Source organism: Hibiscus syriacus, unplaced genomic scaffold (genome assembly GCF_006381635.1).
Source record: "Hibiscus syriacus cultivar Baekdansim isolate YM2019G1 unplaced genomic scaffold, ASM638163v2 tig00113726_pilon, whole genome shotgun sequence".
Taxonomy (NCBI): Eukaryota; Viridiplantae; Streptophyta; class Magnoliopsida; order Malvales; family Malvaceae; genus Hibiscus; species Hibiscus syriacus.
In genome coordinates, this window is record NW_024063472.1 from 3808047 (window position 1) to 3825205 (window position 17159).

Here is a 17159-nt window from a genome sequence, read left to right on the forward strand (position 1 = left end):
TTGTAGTATACTATTATGTATAAAAGATCGACTCGTGGGTTTAGTTCATATAAGCACTCATTATTTTTATTCGAGGATAGAACAAATATGGATGGCATGCTTATCCATATTCCGTAGGTCATTGTCCCTTGCATTTTAATTAGCTGCAAAGCTATATGTATACGTATATACATATTAAACATGGTCCTTTCGATGCTGTTACTTTGACTTAACTGGTTGTAGTCATACGCCTCTCAAATAGGGATGGATCTAGGAGGGTTGATGGGATGGTTGGCCTCTGAAAATTTTAAGTTCTCATATAATTTAGACATTTTTTTCTATATATTTTACACTGATTATTTTTGTGGTTAAAATTTTATAAGTTCACCCCTTAATATAAAATCTACTTCGATTCTTATTCTAAAGATAAAACTTTATTGGTTGATTCTAAAGAATATGGGGTACGGTGTCTTATTGAAGAAAACAAAAGAATATTGATGTGCATTAATCTTGCAAGCCTAACTTCACATTAATTATTATCATAATATTCCAATTTTAGTATGTTCTGGGGGTATATGAAGTTGGAAGTATGGAGAAATTGATGGCTCATTTCTAAAAACAACAATCATCACCGCAGCATACTTTGCCGCATCTAAGCATGGACTGTTTCCCAGCGTAAAAGAATCTTGCAAATATCATCTTCAAAACTTTAACAACCACTGCATGGTTAAATTGCAACCCCCTACACGTTCTTAATCGTAGTTTATGAAGGTAAACTTTTTTCCTCGAACAGTCTGGAATGATTATTAAGTAATATTTGTTCTATTTTTTTATTATTGAAAATACACACCCCACAGACGTAGTTGTTCGAACTCAGAACTTCTAAAAGGATGATTATTAAGTAATATTTGTTCAGATTTTTACTAATCTATTGAAAATACATACCCTACAAACTACAAATGTAGTTGTTCGAACTCAAAACCTTTAAAGAGAATAACCTTTCCCTTTTACTTGATGGGTTCAAAACCAAGTTAAATGAAGTGCAGGTCATTAGCAATGAACAGGCATTATCATCATGTACATGTGTAGTAATGCACTTGAATTAATGTCGTAACATAAATGATTAATACGGTATTTATGCAAGTAAAATTTTAAATCAATCAATCTACCATACAAATCAGGAAACACATAACAAAACAAGCTGCACTAGCTGGCTTCGGCAAAAAAATGTATGGACACCGATAAACTGCTTTTCCAGCAACAAACTGTTTTTCAACCAAGATAGAGCTTTCCACAAACAAAACAAAAAAGATCATTCAAGCAACATACTCAAGCCTTTCAAGCCTATAGTCATAAATACCTCCAGCTCAATAATAATACTACATAATAAACCAGGACATACTTGAACCATTTATTCAAACAACACCAAATAATTAAAAGGAATATCCAACCATCAATAGGCACCAGATAGAAACCCTACATCTAGGAAGAACACATGAACTAACCTATTGATTAGAAAATAATATCTTCACCTTTTCCCGCCTGCAGATAGCAAATTGTGAGCTGAATTCATTGAGACCCTTTTTTCAGTGAAAATTGATCCTCGGCCATCAGCTTGGCCTCTGCAAGCTTTCGCGCTATCTCCCTCTTCTTATAACCTGTCTTCTTTAGCCTAAAGAAATCCTCCCTTCAAGCTCATCCAACTCTCCCTTGATGTAGCTTATGGTATTCTCCAGCCTTGGTTTCACAACATTCTCTAAAGCATTACCCTACGATTTGTAGTCTTGATTGCCTCATCAAGGGTTAAGAATGATGTCTGCAGAGAAGCAAGCTCAACGAGAACCTCAATTGCTTTCACATAAGCAGCACGACATGTTGGACCTGTTGCCCGCCTCTGGCCAAACCAGTCAGATCATTCTTGGTCTCACCTTCTGAAATACTCAAACTTGGGAAGCTTCACTCCAGCAACGTTCTCTTGTCGGGATCGAACTTTAAGATTAGCAGTTTGAACATTTCAAGGACAACATGTTTGATGTTCTCACCAGCAACATACTTAGCCTAAGTTAAGGAAAATGAAGAGGTTTTCATAATCTCTCCCATTGATTCTTTTGTAGAGACTATTTTCTTAAGAATCTGACGAAATTGTACAGTTAGGGCATCACTCTTCTTCTTAAGGAGTGCATGGCCTCTTGTAGCACCCACAAGCCGAGCTTTCACGATTCCAAGCATTGTAACAGTTGGAACCACATTCAAGCGCTGGGATTGACCAGACCTTTTTCAAGTTTCTTTAGGTCGGATAAATTAATAAAAGCAAGAAACAGAAAAGAAAGTTGGTTAGCCTAACATCAAAAAAGAAGGAAATAAGCTTTCAATCTTAAAGGCATGTCATCAGCTTTAGCTGAATTCATCAACCCTTTAACTTTAGTCAACATTTTTATCAGAGCAATTAAATGCTGAAGAAGATCTAAGTACTGCAGAGAACCATGGAGCACAAAATAATAAGTCGAATTCTATGAATGAATTGTCTGATGCACACATCTTTTCAGCAAGATTAACAATTACTTTTCCATGAAACTAAACAGGAGATGAGCAAGTTCACAATATAAAAATAGCAAACAAATGTGTAAATTAGACAAAAAAGCTATGGTATCCTATCTAAAAGGAGCCAAAAGGGTAGGTTTAGTATAATATTCATATCCAGCATAGCTAATTTTCCTTATTTTTTCTTTTTTTCTTTTCTTATGTAGCAGGAAGTAGTTGACAGCCAATAGCTGACATACCTGTAAAATAACCATTTCACATATTGGTCACATTTTGTCTATTGTTATTCTGTTTATTTTCCCAAATCTGAAGTCTAAAAGTCATTTGATATCTTTACCAGATCTTCTCCAACGCAAACAAGACAGTTTGAAGACGCAATTAAAAGATATATGTTTGTCTATATGATACCCACTCAGCAAATTTCCATTGACAATCCAGCATCACATGGAACAATAGAAGCCCATCATAAGAAGAAAAGAAACTAGGCCATTCCCAATGGCAAGCACGACTAGAAAGCCAAGTGATAATGAGAACCTAAAATTTATGATTGAAACTCTAACTCAAAAGTGATTATCTAAGATTCATAAAAGAAACTAGAACTCAAAAAGTGAGTATAAAAGAAAATAGAACTCAAAAAGTAAGTATATAAGATTCATGATCAGACTGTAACACTCAAAGGATCGCCAATCTCAAAGATATCCTCCATGTAAAATTTAGAAACAAATCAATGAAAAAAGTAAAAAGATAGAATAATTTTCCCTATATCGTAATTCGCGGGCAAAAAGAAGAAATCTTTTTTTTCTTTTGGTTTTTTCCCTGGCAGCTAGCAGACAGAGAAAGCTCTCAAGTGAGGAATTGAACTGATCAAACTCAATGCAGGTCAGGCTTCAATTTAAGCTAATTCTTTTATTTTTATTTTTGTACTTGAATGACCAAACCTTCTTACTTCGAATTTAATTTGATAACGAGAATAAAAACCTTAATAATGAAAAATGCAACCAGATTCGAGAATTTTCTATCAGAAAACGAACATGTTCCGTTTAATTCACAAATCAAACCGATCAAACATCAATTATGTAAAAACGAAATAGAGATCCAAACAGGGATTGAATGAAATTAAAGGAGAACATAGAAATCGAGGCAGAAAGAAGACCTGATGATAACGTCGGAACCGCTAAACAGAGTAGAGTTCCGCCGCCGGCGATATAAGATCGAAGAAAGAATTTCGCAGTGCGATTGAACTTTTTTTCTTTTTATGTGGATTTTGATTTTGATATCTCTGTTAAAAACTTACAGAGGAAGATGGACAGCCAATTAGGTCCGTGATCCATCTTCTCGCTCGGTCTTTTGTCCGAAAACCACTTATTAATCACAAAAATATTAAATTAAAAATTTTAAAATAATATTATTTTTCATAGCTAAAGTTTGAGTTTAACTATGCATAAATTATTTGTGGATAAGAAGAGCCGAATGATTATTTCTAAATTCTAAATTATCTAAATAAGTAAATTTATATAAAATTTTAATCGTTTTTGTTTACAAATTATTTAAGTATTATAATTTTAATTTTAATTACATATAAATATTATTATTAGATAAACTACCTGTCACACTCTAATTTAGGGACTATATTTTATTAATTTAAAGTATCGAATTAAAGTCATAACAAGGAAAAAGTTGAGGATCAAATTGTAAATTTTTAAAAGTTTGTAGCTCGGTTTTGAAACCTGTGGGAAGTTTAGGTACTTAAACCTGATTATCCTATTTTTCCTAGTCATTGAAAAATAAACCCCCATTCGAGCAAGTTAAACCCCAAAATTATCTCTAAATTATTTATCCTAGCCATCACACCTTTCGGCCCTTACAATCCTCACCATCCGACCACCGTTCGGCCCTCTACTACCCCTGTTCGACTCGTCGTCAAGAGAAAACCAAGACCCAAGCCTCGTTGCACCGCGAATCAACGTCAATCGAAACTTGACGCTCTGTCATTTCCAACCCCACCGCTTGGTTTTTTGTCGATTTAGGCCACCTCGCTTATCGGCTCACCACACCGCCTTCACCATCGTCATCCTTGCGTGATTCCAATCAAAACCCTACCGATGGGTCACGTAAACTTCACCGATTTCGTCCGCCCATCGGCGTGGGTAAGCATTTCAACCCTTTTGTTTTAAATTCTAGTGGTTTTGGCTGATCTTTGAGTTGGTTGGCTTGATAATGGTGTGTAGATGATCCCGAAAGAATCGGTCGATCACCCCGAACTCCATCGTCACCGCACGTGCTGCCACACACTGACAGTGCGCGTAGGGCTCTTCCACGTTTCAGAAAACCTTCTAGAACCGATCCAGTCGATCTGGATCGGCCCGAACTGGCCCAACCCGATCTGAACTGGGTCTATTTAATCCGTCTGAGTAAACATGTTGACTTTGATCATTGACTTTGACAGTTGACTTTGACCAAAAAGTTTGTTTTTTTTTTTTGAAAAGTCATATTTTATGTTTTTCGATGTCCTGAGTCCGATTCTGAAGTCCGTTTTTCCAATTTTGCACTCGGTAAGCCGTTTTTCAATGTTTTATCGTCGGATTCAATTTAGTTTTTCGATTAAGTTCAGTTTCTGACATAAATTCGCTTGCTATGTATCTGAGACATTATGGGACGTGGAATTAAAGTTTGAGTGTGATCGAATGGAGTTTAAGTGTTCGATCGGAAAACACCCAAAATTCAACCCAACAATTTCCCTTAAGGCTAGCAAACATGCTTGACTTCTTATTTAGTGTCTTAAAGGTCAAAAGGTACTAACTTTCATGCTTGCAACACACATATACGATTATTTCCATGGAAATTACTCTAGCATGCTTCATGAACTAAATTATACCATTTATGCACATTTAATGGACTATATGTGGTATGGACAAGTTAGAATTGTGTTACCTTGAGTTCAAGCTACTGAAAACTGTCTATAATCACCCAAGAGTTTTTTTTCTTGCATATAGCCTTTGAGCTCTCTCCTTGTTCTAGAACTAATCAAAGCCATGAAAATAAGTTGTTAACTTGTTTTAAACTTAAAGGAACACTAGAAATAATTCTTATAACCCAAAACTAGACAGAAACACAAGGTTCCTTAAACCTCTCAAAAACTCATTTTTGCTTAAGACATCTAAACCTTACAAATGATGGTTCAACTTGAAGCTTAGGAAGTGTTGATTAAAATCTTATCTTAGAGATTATGATTCAAACTTGTAAAACTAAAAAGCTTGGACCTTTAACTTGCCTTAGAGTGGAAGAAGATGAGGAAGATAAGAGGAAAAAGACAACAAATGGATGAGAAAGATGAGCTTGGTGCAGACGTGATATCATCCCAAATAAATGACATTCAACCTTTGTTTCAAAAATTGGGTTAATTACTTCCTTAGTCATCCTTCATTTGATGCATGATTAAAATCATCATTTTTCAAGCTTGTTGGACTCATCCCAAGCCCAAATCAAATCTACTTGGGTACAAAACTTCATATAATAAAGGAAAATTATTCTAAAACCCATTTGTATAAACCCAAAATTCCTAACCCGTATTTCGGGACATTACAACTCTCTCTTTCTAAGAAAATTTTCCTCATCGAAATTTACCTAAGAATAATAGATGCGGAAACTGGTGTCGCGTGTTCTCTTCGATCTCCTACGTAGCTTTTCCGACCCTATGGTTCCTCCATAGAACCTTCACCAAGGGAATCTGCATATTATTCAAGTCTTTGACCTATCGATCTAAGATCCGTATTGATTCTTCCTCATAAGTTATATCTTGACTTACCTCGATCTGCTCCAAAGGAATAACGTGGGATAGGTTTGAACTATATCTCCTAAGCATCAACACATAAAAAATGTTGTATGTGCTCAATCTCAGGCAGCAAAGCCAAACGGTAGGTTCCAGGTCTGACCCAATTGAGAATCTCATACAGTCAAACGAAACATGGAGCTAGTTTCTTTTTCTAGCCAAACCGTAATACTCTTTTACACGGTGATACTTTAAGAAAAAACTATATCACCGACCTTGAACTCTATGTCCTTTCTCTTCAAGTCTGCATACTATCTTTGTCATTCGAATGCCTCTTTCATTCGTCTTTGAATCAGTTGAATCTTCTCTTCTACCTCACGGATCAGATCAGGCCCAACTAGCTTTCTATCACTGAGTTTTGTCCAACACAAGGGTGTCATGCATTTCCTCCCATACAAGGCCTCATAAGGCGCCATTTGAATGCTTGACCGGTAGCTATTGTTGTAGGTGAACTCAACCAATGGAAGATGGTCCTCTTAATTTTCCTCGAGATCAATCACATAACATTGGAGCATATCTTCCAATATATGGATCACACGCTCAGACTGGCCATCAGTTTGTGAGTAGAAAGCGGTACTAAGAAACAATCGGGTTCCCAAAGCTTCATGAAACACCTTTTAGAACCTCAACGTAAAGCATGGGTCTCAGTCAGAGATGATCGATATCAGAACCCCATGCAACCTCACTATTTCCTGATTATACATCTTAGCCAATCTCTTTAGGGTGAAGTTCATACCAACATATAAGAAATGAGTAGACTTATTCAAACGATTAACCACCACCCAAATAGCATTGTGCTTCATTCGTGTCATAGGCAATCCCGTCACGAAGTCCATGGTTACCTTGTCCTACTTCCACTACAAAATCTGGATAGGATGGAGTAACCCTGATGGAACTCGATGTTCCACTTTCACTTGTTGGCACGCTAAACATTTGTACATGAACTCAGATATTTCTATTTTCATGCCTAGCCACCACTATAACTGTATTGTTTCCTCTCGGGTGATCAGAAAATGGACCATAATGCGCATTACCCAAAATCTTGGCTCGCAACTCACTGACTGACAGAACACACAACCGTCCCTGATTGTGTAATACATTCCTGTCTTTCAATTCAAAACCAAGTGCCTCACCTTGACAGGCTTACTCCACCTTGCTCTTTAATCAGGTGTTCATACTCTAAAGTTCTCTTACTTTCTTAACTAACTGGGGTTCCACTCGTAATTTTGCTAGTAGTCCTCCATTAATGGTCAAACTCAAGTGCGCAAACATATCTCGAAGATCAGATACAGTCTTTCTGTTCAAAGCGTTGGTAACTACATTTGCTTTACCCGGATGATAGTCTATCACACAGTCATAATCCTTAAGCAATTATATCCACCGTCGCTACCTCAAATTTAGCTCTTTTTAGGAAAACAGACACTTTAAACTCTTATGGTCAATGAAGATGTAACAATTCTCTTTGAAAAGGTAGTGCCTCCAAATCTTCAAAGCGAAGACCACCGCGACTAATTCCAGATCATGAGTATGGTAGTTGTGCTCATGCAACTTGAGCTGTTGGAACTCATACTCAACTTCTTTGCCTTATTGCATCAATACACATCCCAAACCATTCAGTGAAGCATCACTAAACAGTGTAGTCCTTATCCGGTTCTGGTTGGGTCAACACTAGGGCTTGGGTCAAAATATCTTTTAACATTTCGAAACTCTACTGACGCTTTTCGTCCCAAACGAAAGACACTCCCTTTTGCAGCAACTTTGTCATCAGAGTGGCAATCATATATAACCCATTCATGAAACATCAGTAGTAAACAGTAAGTCTCAGTAAGCTACGCACTTCAATTATATTCTTTGGCAGTTCCCACTCAACTACGACTTGAATCTTCTGTGGGTCCACCCGAATACCCTCAACAGCTACTACAAGACCCAAAAATGATACCTATGCTAGCAAAAACTCATATTTACTGAACTTGGCATATAGTTGGCGCTCTCTCAAGGTCTACAGAATAATATAGAGGTGGCAATCATGTTCCTCCTCATAACGCGAATACACCAAGATTTCGTCGATGAACAACACCATGAAACGATCTAAGTACTGATGGAAGATTATGTTCATCAAATCCATAAACACTACGGGGGCATTGGTGAGGCCGAATGGCATCACTAAGAACTTATAGTGACCGTAACGTGTGTGAAATACAGTCTTTGCAATGTTGGCCTCCTTGACTTTTAACTGGTAGTATCCCGACCTCAAATCAATTTTTTAAAACACTCTAGCTTCTTGAGTTGGTCAAATAAATCGTCAATCATTGGAAGTGGATATCGATTCTTCATGGTTAACTTGTTCAACTGGCGGTAGTCAATGCATAACCTCATTAAACTGTCATTCTTCTTTACAAATAACACTAGCGATCCCCACGGTGATATGATCGAGCGAATGAACCTTCGCTCTAGAAGTCCTTGAGTCTGGGTCTTAAGTTCCTTAAACTCCTTCAGTGCCATGCGATAGGGAGCGATGGACACCGGAGCTGAACCTGCATCACCTCAATACCAAACTCTAGTTCTCTGTTGGTTAGTAAACTCTAGCCTTTGAGATCTTTAATTGCTTTTTAACTAATCAAAGCCATGAAAATGAGTTGTTAACTCATTTTAAACTTAAAGGAACACTGTAACTAATTTTTACAACTCAAAATCATACTAAAACACAAGGTTCCTTAAACCCCTTTAAAATCCTAAGACATCCAAACCTTGCAAATGAGGGTTCAAATTGAATCTTAGGAAGTGTTGATTAAAATATTACATTGGAAATTATGATTCAAACATGTAAAACTAAAAAGCTTGGACCTTTAACTTTCCTTGGAGAGGAAGAAGATGAGGAAGATGAGAGGAAAAGACGACAAAGAGATGAAAAAGAGGAGATTGGTTCAGACGTGATATCACCCCAAATAAATAGAATTCAACCTTTTTTTCAAAAATTGAGTTAATTACTTCCCTAGTCCTCATTCATTTGACACATGATTAAAACCATCCATTTTCAACCTTGTTGGGCTTATCCCAAGCCCAAATCAAATCTACTTGGGTCCAAAACTTCATATACTAAAGGAAAATTATTCTAAACCGCATTCACATAAACCCAAAACTCTTAACCTATATTTCGAGACGATACATGTTCAATCTAAAAAGTTATATAAATTTATAACATTTTCGGTTGCATGTTACATTGCGATGGTTTTAGGGTTTACAACTAAAAATATTATACAATTTGTAATAATTTTGGTTACAACCGGAAATATTATGGAAAAATTAATATTTTTTATTTAACCAAAAAAGTTTAGACATCTAAATGGGAAAAGAGATATGGTTTAGATGCATTTTTATATTAAGTATTATTATTTGTTAGATTTGAACCGATACACAGGAAAATAAACAGTTCTTATTTTAACAAGTGGGCGAATCTTGAACTTGTTAAAATATGAGTAACCGAATGACAAATAATTAATTCAAATCTAACAGAGTTTCATGATAAACCAATAATTTAGTCAATATACCTTATGATGTTGTATATGCTCTAGAAAGACAGTGCAATGTCTTTCATGGAAGGTGAGTAGTTCTCCACACTTATGTAAATGTTTTTATCAAGTCTATCTCATTTAGTAAGCTTAACCTCATAGTTTTTAGATTCGATGAATTTATCAAGTTCATCTCAAAAAGACCACTCAAAGAATTTTATAGGAATTCATTCAGAACATTTAGTAGTCCAACCTATTAATTCAATGAATTCATCAGTTTGTCTCAAAAAGGACCACTCAAATCGTGGGCTATTAACTCATTAAAAGCATAAAAACTCGTATTTTGTATCAGTAAATTCATCAAGTCATTCTTATTAGGACCATCCAAATCATAGGATATGAATCTATTAAGAACAAAAACCCAACCTTATGCGCGTGCATTGTTCACTGTACATATAGGGTCGGTCCTGATTATTTTTTGGATCAGGACGAAAATAAAAAAATAGACCCCTAATTTTTAAGAAATTAAGAAATGTATAATATAAATTTTTTATTTAAATTAAACAATAGTAATTTATTACAATATAAAAAATGTCAAAAAATATATTTAAGCATATAAATACTTATAAAAAAACATCACCTTCGAGCATTTATTGATGTAAAATCATTGATGATAGTGTCAACATGAATGCTTTTAAATATTTTCTCAACACATAACATAGCATTTGGAAATAAATGAATGATCTTATCTAGAATTTGGAAATATATAAAAATCAAAATAAAGAATTTAAAACATGATCTACCTAGAATTTTATTAACATTCTTCAATATGAATCAAGCACCAAACTTGATGATAAACAATTGTGACTTTGTATTTGTGAAAAATATGAAAAATTAAAAACTGAGAGTAATAATTTTCACAGGAATCGTAAAATGTGGAAGAGAAAAGAAGAATGCTAATTATACTTAAATTTTTCCTGCCATTAAATTTTGAAGAGAAACAAATAAGGTTAATAAAATTTTTCATTTATATGAAAAATCAGTCAAGAGATTTGATGAATTGATGGTGAAAATTTAAAAGACCAAAATTAAAGAGATTCAATTGGATTTGTTTTGAATTTCGAAAATAAATATAGAATTAGAGTTTTATGAGATGTTGAATAGTTTGAAAGATCAAATATCGAATTTGAAAAGTCCAAAATTAAAGATATTTAGTAATGATAATTGACACTTTAATAAACTCATAGCTCCATTATTTTATTTTACATTTTATTTAAATTTATTATAAAATAAAAAAATATTATATTAATATTTTTTTAATTTGTCGGCCCGGGATGAACGCTCCTCTTACCCTAACCTAGGACCGACCTATATCCATACAAGTAAAAATGTACCTCATGAGTCTTCCCATAATTTCTTTTACCCATCTTAAAATTAAAGAACTATATTAAATATCAATCATGAGTTCATCGATTTAATGGGCTTAAGATTCATTTCCCTTGATGAATAATGAAGCACTTTCCTTAGAATCTCAAGTTAAAGAGTCAACATAATTCTCTTCATTCTTTCGTATCTTCGGTGTGATTATTTTCCTTAGAATCTCAAGTTATCAACATAATTCTCTTCAATTCTTTCGTACTTCGGTGTGATTATTATCTCTTCTTTATACTTTCTGTTATATATTTTTTAAAAGAGGCGTCTTGTGTGTTATTAAAACATGCGAAGATAGACAATGATCGTGACCTCGTTAAAAAACCTCCCTAATCTTAAATGGAAGAAAAAGAGTATTCCATATCAATGTCGAGATAAAACTATTACAACCGAATGTACAAGTACATTAACTATTGTCCGATGACATACAGACTATGGCACAAATACTACAACCAGAATCGAACTCTCTCACTGACCCGGACAACACATAAGAGGGCTATCAACTGGTTAAACCATTTAAAAACTAACAGAAAATTCCACTGTAACTCGTGCCCTTCCAAAGAAAACTACAAATATGCTCATGTGTACCAAACAAAAAACCCAACCAATGCAGTGGATACAACCTTCTCCAGCCACTAAGGAACTCATTTATGGCCATGAACTATCCACACAAACATCCAATCCTTTTGTGACTAACATATCAATTCAAATACCAAAACAAATCAAATACCTAAATGGATCTCCAGAGAGTAATTCAAAAGGAACATCAAACCCTACAAACATTATCAATAAAAAACGCTACGACAGTCCTGAAATTAGGTACCCACATCCAATTGTTGAATATAAAACTACTCTTTTCATCATTCCTTTGCTCTCAGCTATATTGAAACAATTAAAAAAAGCAAACCTTCAGCCAACCAACAAATACCATTTGAAAAATAGAGAGACACTATTATCCCCAACACCCATGAATTCTCATATCAAAGTGTAATGCTGTCTTTAACCACTCCTCAACATGAGTATCTAGTACAACAATCTGTCATCTAGTTGTAAGACTGCCTAGGGACAACGAATAAAATCCTGCACTGAAGGAACTAATCTTGGCCACTTGCAATTCGCCCACACTCCAGTCTTTAGAAGACCAATGTCAAAAATATTTTCCTCTGTAAATTGACTCTTCTTGAAAATACATTCAAATTGTCCAATAAAACTGAAAAAACTAAGTAGCCACACCGGCTTAACTTCTTTTCTACAGCTATCACCATTCCAAATGAAGAGCATTGATTTAATATCTTCAGGAAAAACGATCTGCACCTTCCACAATTTACACCATCTCTCCCATATTCTCCATGCAATTTCAGAGTGACATAACACATGATTTACCGATTCAGGATGTTGTTTACAAATAGCACACAGATTTGAATCTTCCAAAAGCATTTCTAGTTTCAGCGGCTCCACAGTAGTAGGTAATCTTTGAAGAATCGCCTTCCAGACAAAGGCTTCAACTTTAGGAGAGGCTATATTAGACCAAACGATCTTCTAGATATTGTCCTCCCTTACCCCAACACATGACACAACAAGACAATAACTTGTCGACGTATACTTCCATCTGACGCTCCAAGCCATTTTAGCTGATCTTCTCCAACCCCGACTGGTTTTGCTCTATTTAACACGTTCATGAATTCATTCCAAATGTTCACCTCCCAAGAAAAGAGCTGTCTTCTAATTTCAATTCTCCAAGTCCTTACCCCGCCAATTATAGCATACCTTCCCACTCTTCTGATTGGCAATCCTGAAAATTCTAGGAAAGGACTCTCTCAAGGAAGTAACTTCCGTCCAATGATCTTCCCAAAAATCTATCCTGTTGCCATTACCCACGACGCATTTACAATTAACAACTACATAATCATCTTCATTCATTAACGACGACACACTGTTTTTCCATAACGAAGATGGTTTTCCTCTCATCGTTTTATTTGGCAACAACGCTTCTTTTTCATAACCATACTTAGCAAGGATAACTTTTTTCCACAGACTATCACTTTCTCTTATCATTATTTATATGATTTTAAAATGCACATATAATAGTATACGAATCAAATTATTTCACTAGTTAAAAGAATGGTTGTTATTCATAGAGGTCTCGGGTTCATGCACAATCGATTACAGTAGAGGTGATTGAGCAATTATTGTCAAATGATCGAGAATAATTAAAATAAATATTACTATATAATCACCTTAACATCATAAAAAAAAGAGAAAATCGCCTCAGTGACCAAAAATGCCTTATAATATACGATTTTAACCAACTTTTTTTGGATTTGCCAAAATGACCAACAAAATCGCAATGCGAAATAAAAATCGCAACGCGATCTCCAGAATCGCAAATCAGTTCCCAGAATCGCAATGCGATAATATCGATTTAAATTCATAAATTCATTATTATGATTCAATATTAAAAGAAATATAAAGTTTTTAAGTTAGTTTTGTTGAGTTCGGGTAACAAACAAAAAATTTACATTTGGAAGGCCAAAAGAGAGTGAATTAAAAATTTTGGAGTCCAATAGTTGACGGCGTTAATGGTTGACGATGACCAACAATGGCTGGCAGCATCAATTTAATATTTTATCTGAAGTTTAAGGTCAAAATGATATTTTATCTAAAATTCAAAGGTCAAATTTAAAATTAATCCTTATCACGTGATCAAACTAATATGAGCTAACAACTCAATGACAATACACATATATCCTGCATACATAGCTATTCAAATCCAAGATCTCTAGAAAAAATAACATCCCTTTTAACCACTAAGAATGCTTGATGGGTAACGCATTTAGTACATGAACTATCATTTTTGGTTTGTTTTAGAACTTAAACTTTCAAATTTTTCAAAATCATACATAACCTTTAGTTTTTGTTTCAATTTAGTACCTTGCCGTTAAAAACTTAACAATTTGACATTGTACGCTCACGCCCCTGACATTTCTGGTGTTCGAACCTGAGACCTCATGAAATAAAAACATTTCCTTTACCTATGAAGTAGCTCGGTTCATGCCCTAAAGATTATTAACCAGTTAAATTAAATGCATATTTTTCAAATGCATCTATGATATCTATAAGCTATACAATAAACGTGCTGCAAATAAAAACACATGGAAAGTTGAATTGAAGCAATTGTACAAAAGATAATTTCATTTGTAAACTTGAGAAGAAAGAAAATCAAAGTATGCATGCAAAATGCACAGGTACAAACATTCTTGACATGCACTAAATCTCCATAATCTAGATTTTTTTTACTAGAACAAACGATTAATAATATGGCAAATAGTTTTGTTTGATTGAAAAAGAAACCAGTAGAGCTTGGTGCATTAACAAAAAGGGATATGTAGATAGTAGTTTTCATCCCATTATTATTATTATATTAATTATTATTATTATTATTAAATAATAATTATCTATTATTTATTTACAAGGTAAGTCCAACTACAAATTAAACCCGGGCCCAATTACAAAGTAAACCCGACCCATTTACAAAGATCCATCCCGAAGCCCAAGTTTAGGCCCAATAAGAGAAGATCCAAGCAGCTAGAGTTTATGAACCCCATTTTAGCCGTCGTTCACCCTCAATCGTTGGATCGGTTTGTTGATCCAACGGTTTAGATTGGATCAGATTTAGGGTTTTACCCTAATGGAAGATAGTCGCCGCCACCGATCTGAATCGTCCACCTGCCGTGCGTGAGGAGCACGCGTCCGACTCCTCAGATTCCAGCCACCGCCACTGTCGATGTCACTGGCCAGATCCGCAAGATCTGGGTGCATTAAATGCACCCAACTAGAAATTGACACCGCCCCTACCTAGTTACCGCCATAGCTCGATGACTCAGTGTGCATCTCCTCTCTAACCGGTCCGAAGGGAGATCAACGGGTTCCTATATAAGGAACCCACCGGCAAGAGAAGAGAAGAGACAAGAGAATCGGAGAGAACGAAAGAAAAATAGAAAAAATGCAACCAAACCACCACAATAGACAACAACCATAAAAACAGAGAACGAAAAACGAAGACCGAGGAGAAACTTACCACCGTGGAAGTTGAACTTCGCCGAAAACTGCCGTTTAACCGAAGGTAAAACCTTCGGTTTCATTTAGATATAGGGTGATGTAGGGGTTTTTAGGACGAGGGAAGGTCAGATTTAACTTTAGGGTTTCAAGATCTACATTTTAGAGGTGTTTTTATGTAATCGAGCGCCGTGAGCAGTGACAGAAAACTCCGACGAGCGGTGACCGGAAGTGGCCTACCTTATTCCGGTGAGGAAAGGTAGAGAGAGTTGAAAGAACTCTCTCTTTTAAAGAGAGTGAAAATGAGAAATGAGAGATGAAGGCCCTATAGGGCGGGTTTAAGGGTAAATATAATCCTACCCACACGTCGTTTTGGGAAAGGGATTTTTGCGTTTTAGCCAATGTTTTTAAAACCAGACCGGACATTGAACCGGTGAAGGTACTGGTTCACTGTTCACAGGTTCAACCGGGTTCAATCGCGGTTGAATCGGATTTTATATAAAATATTTTTTTTTAAATTTTACATAATATTCAAAGCAATATTAATATATATATAACACTTTTTTAAGTTTACAATATTAAAAGGTATAAAAATATCACAAGTCATAACATATATAAATTAAAAACCATAAAATCAAGTGAAACAAAATGATTCAAATCAACTACAACATAATATTTAAAGTAAAACATATTAAATAATAAATATAATTATATAACTATAATCAAAAAAATAAATTGGGGCTTAAAAAAATCATAACAAATGATGTAATTTGGTTTATTATTTTAAAAAAAAATAATCTCACATGGCTAAGAAACATAGAAGAGCATCCCAAAAGTTTAAAGAGTAAAACTATGAGAACAAAACAATCACATGGCTAAGAAACATAGAAGAGCATCCCAACTACTTCTATAAATAATAGAGGTAATTTGACATTTAAAATCATGGAGCCTTTTGGTGAGCACATAGCAAACTATTGAGCTCAAATTTTAGGCTTCAATCGAACTTCTAAATATTTTTTGAGTTCGAGCCTTTTCGAGTTCAAGTTTTAATATTATATTCCGAGTTCGTGTTGAACTTGATAATTTTTAGCTCGTGAGTTTTTGAGTCGAGTTGAGCTTACTTTTAAAGTTTTCGAGTTCGAGTCGAGCTCAGCAATACTCAAATTTGACTTGGCTCATTGAACAAACGACGTCGTTTGGTTTAATTTTTTTTAAAGAAAAAAAGTGAACCGGCGGCTCACCCCGGTTTTGCCGATTTTCAGCCGGTTCATTGCCAGACAGGTTTTGTGAGGTAACCGGACCGAAAAGGCCACCGGTTCACGGTTCAACCGGTTGAACCAGCCGGTCCGGTCCGGTTTTGATAACCATGGTTTTAGCACATGGGTAAACCCTTCTCCGAGTCGTTCTAGTTTTGTAAATTTCCATTTTGGTCACTGAAATTATTTTTCAGGTATTTTAATTTGGATTTCAGATTTTATTTTGTTTATATTTTAGTCACTAACCGTATTTATATGTGTTTTGGGTAAATATCCGATTTAGTCCCTAAATTAATTTTTTTATTTTGATCTTGAAATTTAGTTATGGTCAAATTACACTTCCAGTACCTATTTTTGCGTGTTATTTTTATTTATGGCTATGAATTTTTATTATATTACAATTTAATCCTAAAATTTTAATATTTTTTAATTCTACATAATATTAATAGTTTATTTATGTTTGAAGTACCTAACAATTATGATATTTGCAATTGTTGTCTTGATCTTGTATTAGTTTTATAATTTAATCCCTAAAATTATTATATTTATTATTTTAAT

At 34.8% G+C, this 17159-nt stretch overlaps 1 protein-coding gene and 1 pseudogene across 1 annotated transcript; both read right to left on the reverse strand.

Moving 5' to 3' along the window:
- Window positions 1-1507: 1507 nt before the first annotated feature.
- On the reverse strand, window positions 1508-2256 carry LOC120187842 (annotated as a pseudogene).
- Window positions 2257-12348: 10092 nt separating this feature from the next.
- LOC120187843 lies at window positions 12349-13344 on the reverse strand. Its single transcript, XM_039191441.1, has 2 exons — window positions 13057-13344; window positions 12349-12774 (listed from the first exon to the last, which is right to left on the reverse strand). Exons 1-2 carry the CDS (start codon window positions 13342-13344, stop codon window positions 12349-12351), a joined length of 714 nt encoding a protein of 237 aa, XP_039047372.1.
- Between the last annotated feature and the right edge of the window lie 3815 nt (window positions 13345-17159).

Excerpts from the sequence above, each read along its gene's own strand:
- LOC120187843 (XM_039191441.1), bottom strand. The coding sequence starts at position 13,344 with ATGATAAGAGAAAGTGATAGTCTGTGGAAAAAAGTTATCCTTGCTAAG. Across the intron at positions 12,775-13,056 it reads CCAATCAGAAGAGTGGGAAG|GCGATTCTTCAAAGATTACC; the intron begins GTATGCTATAAT and ends TTTGTCTGGAAG.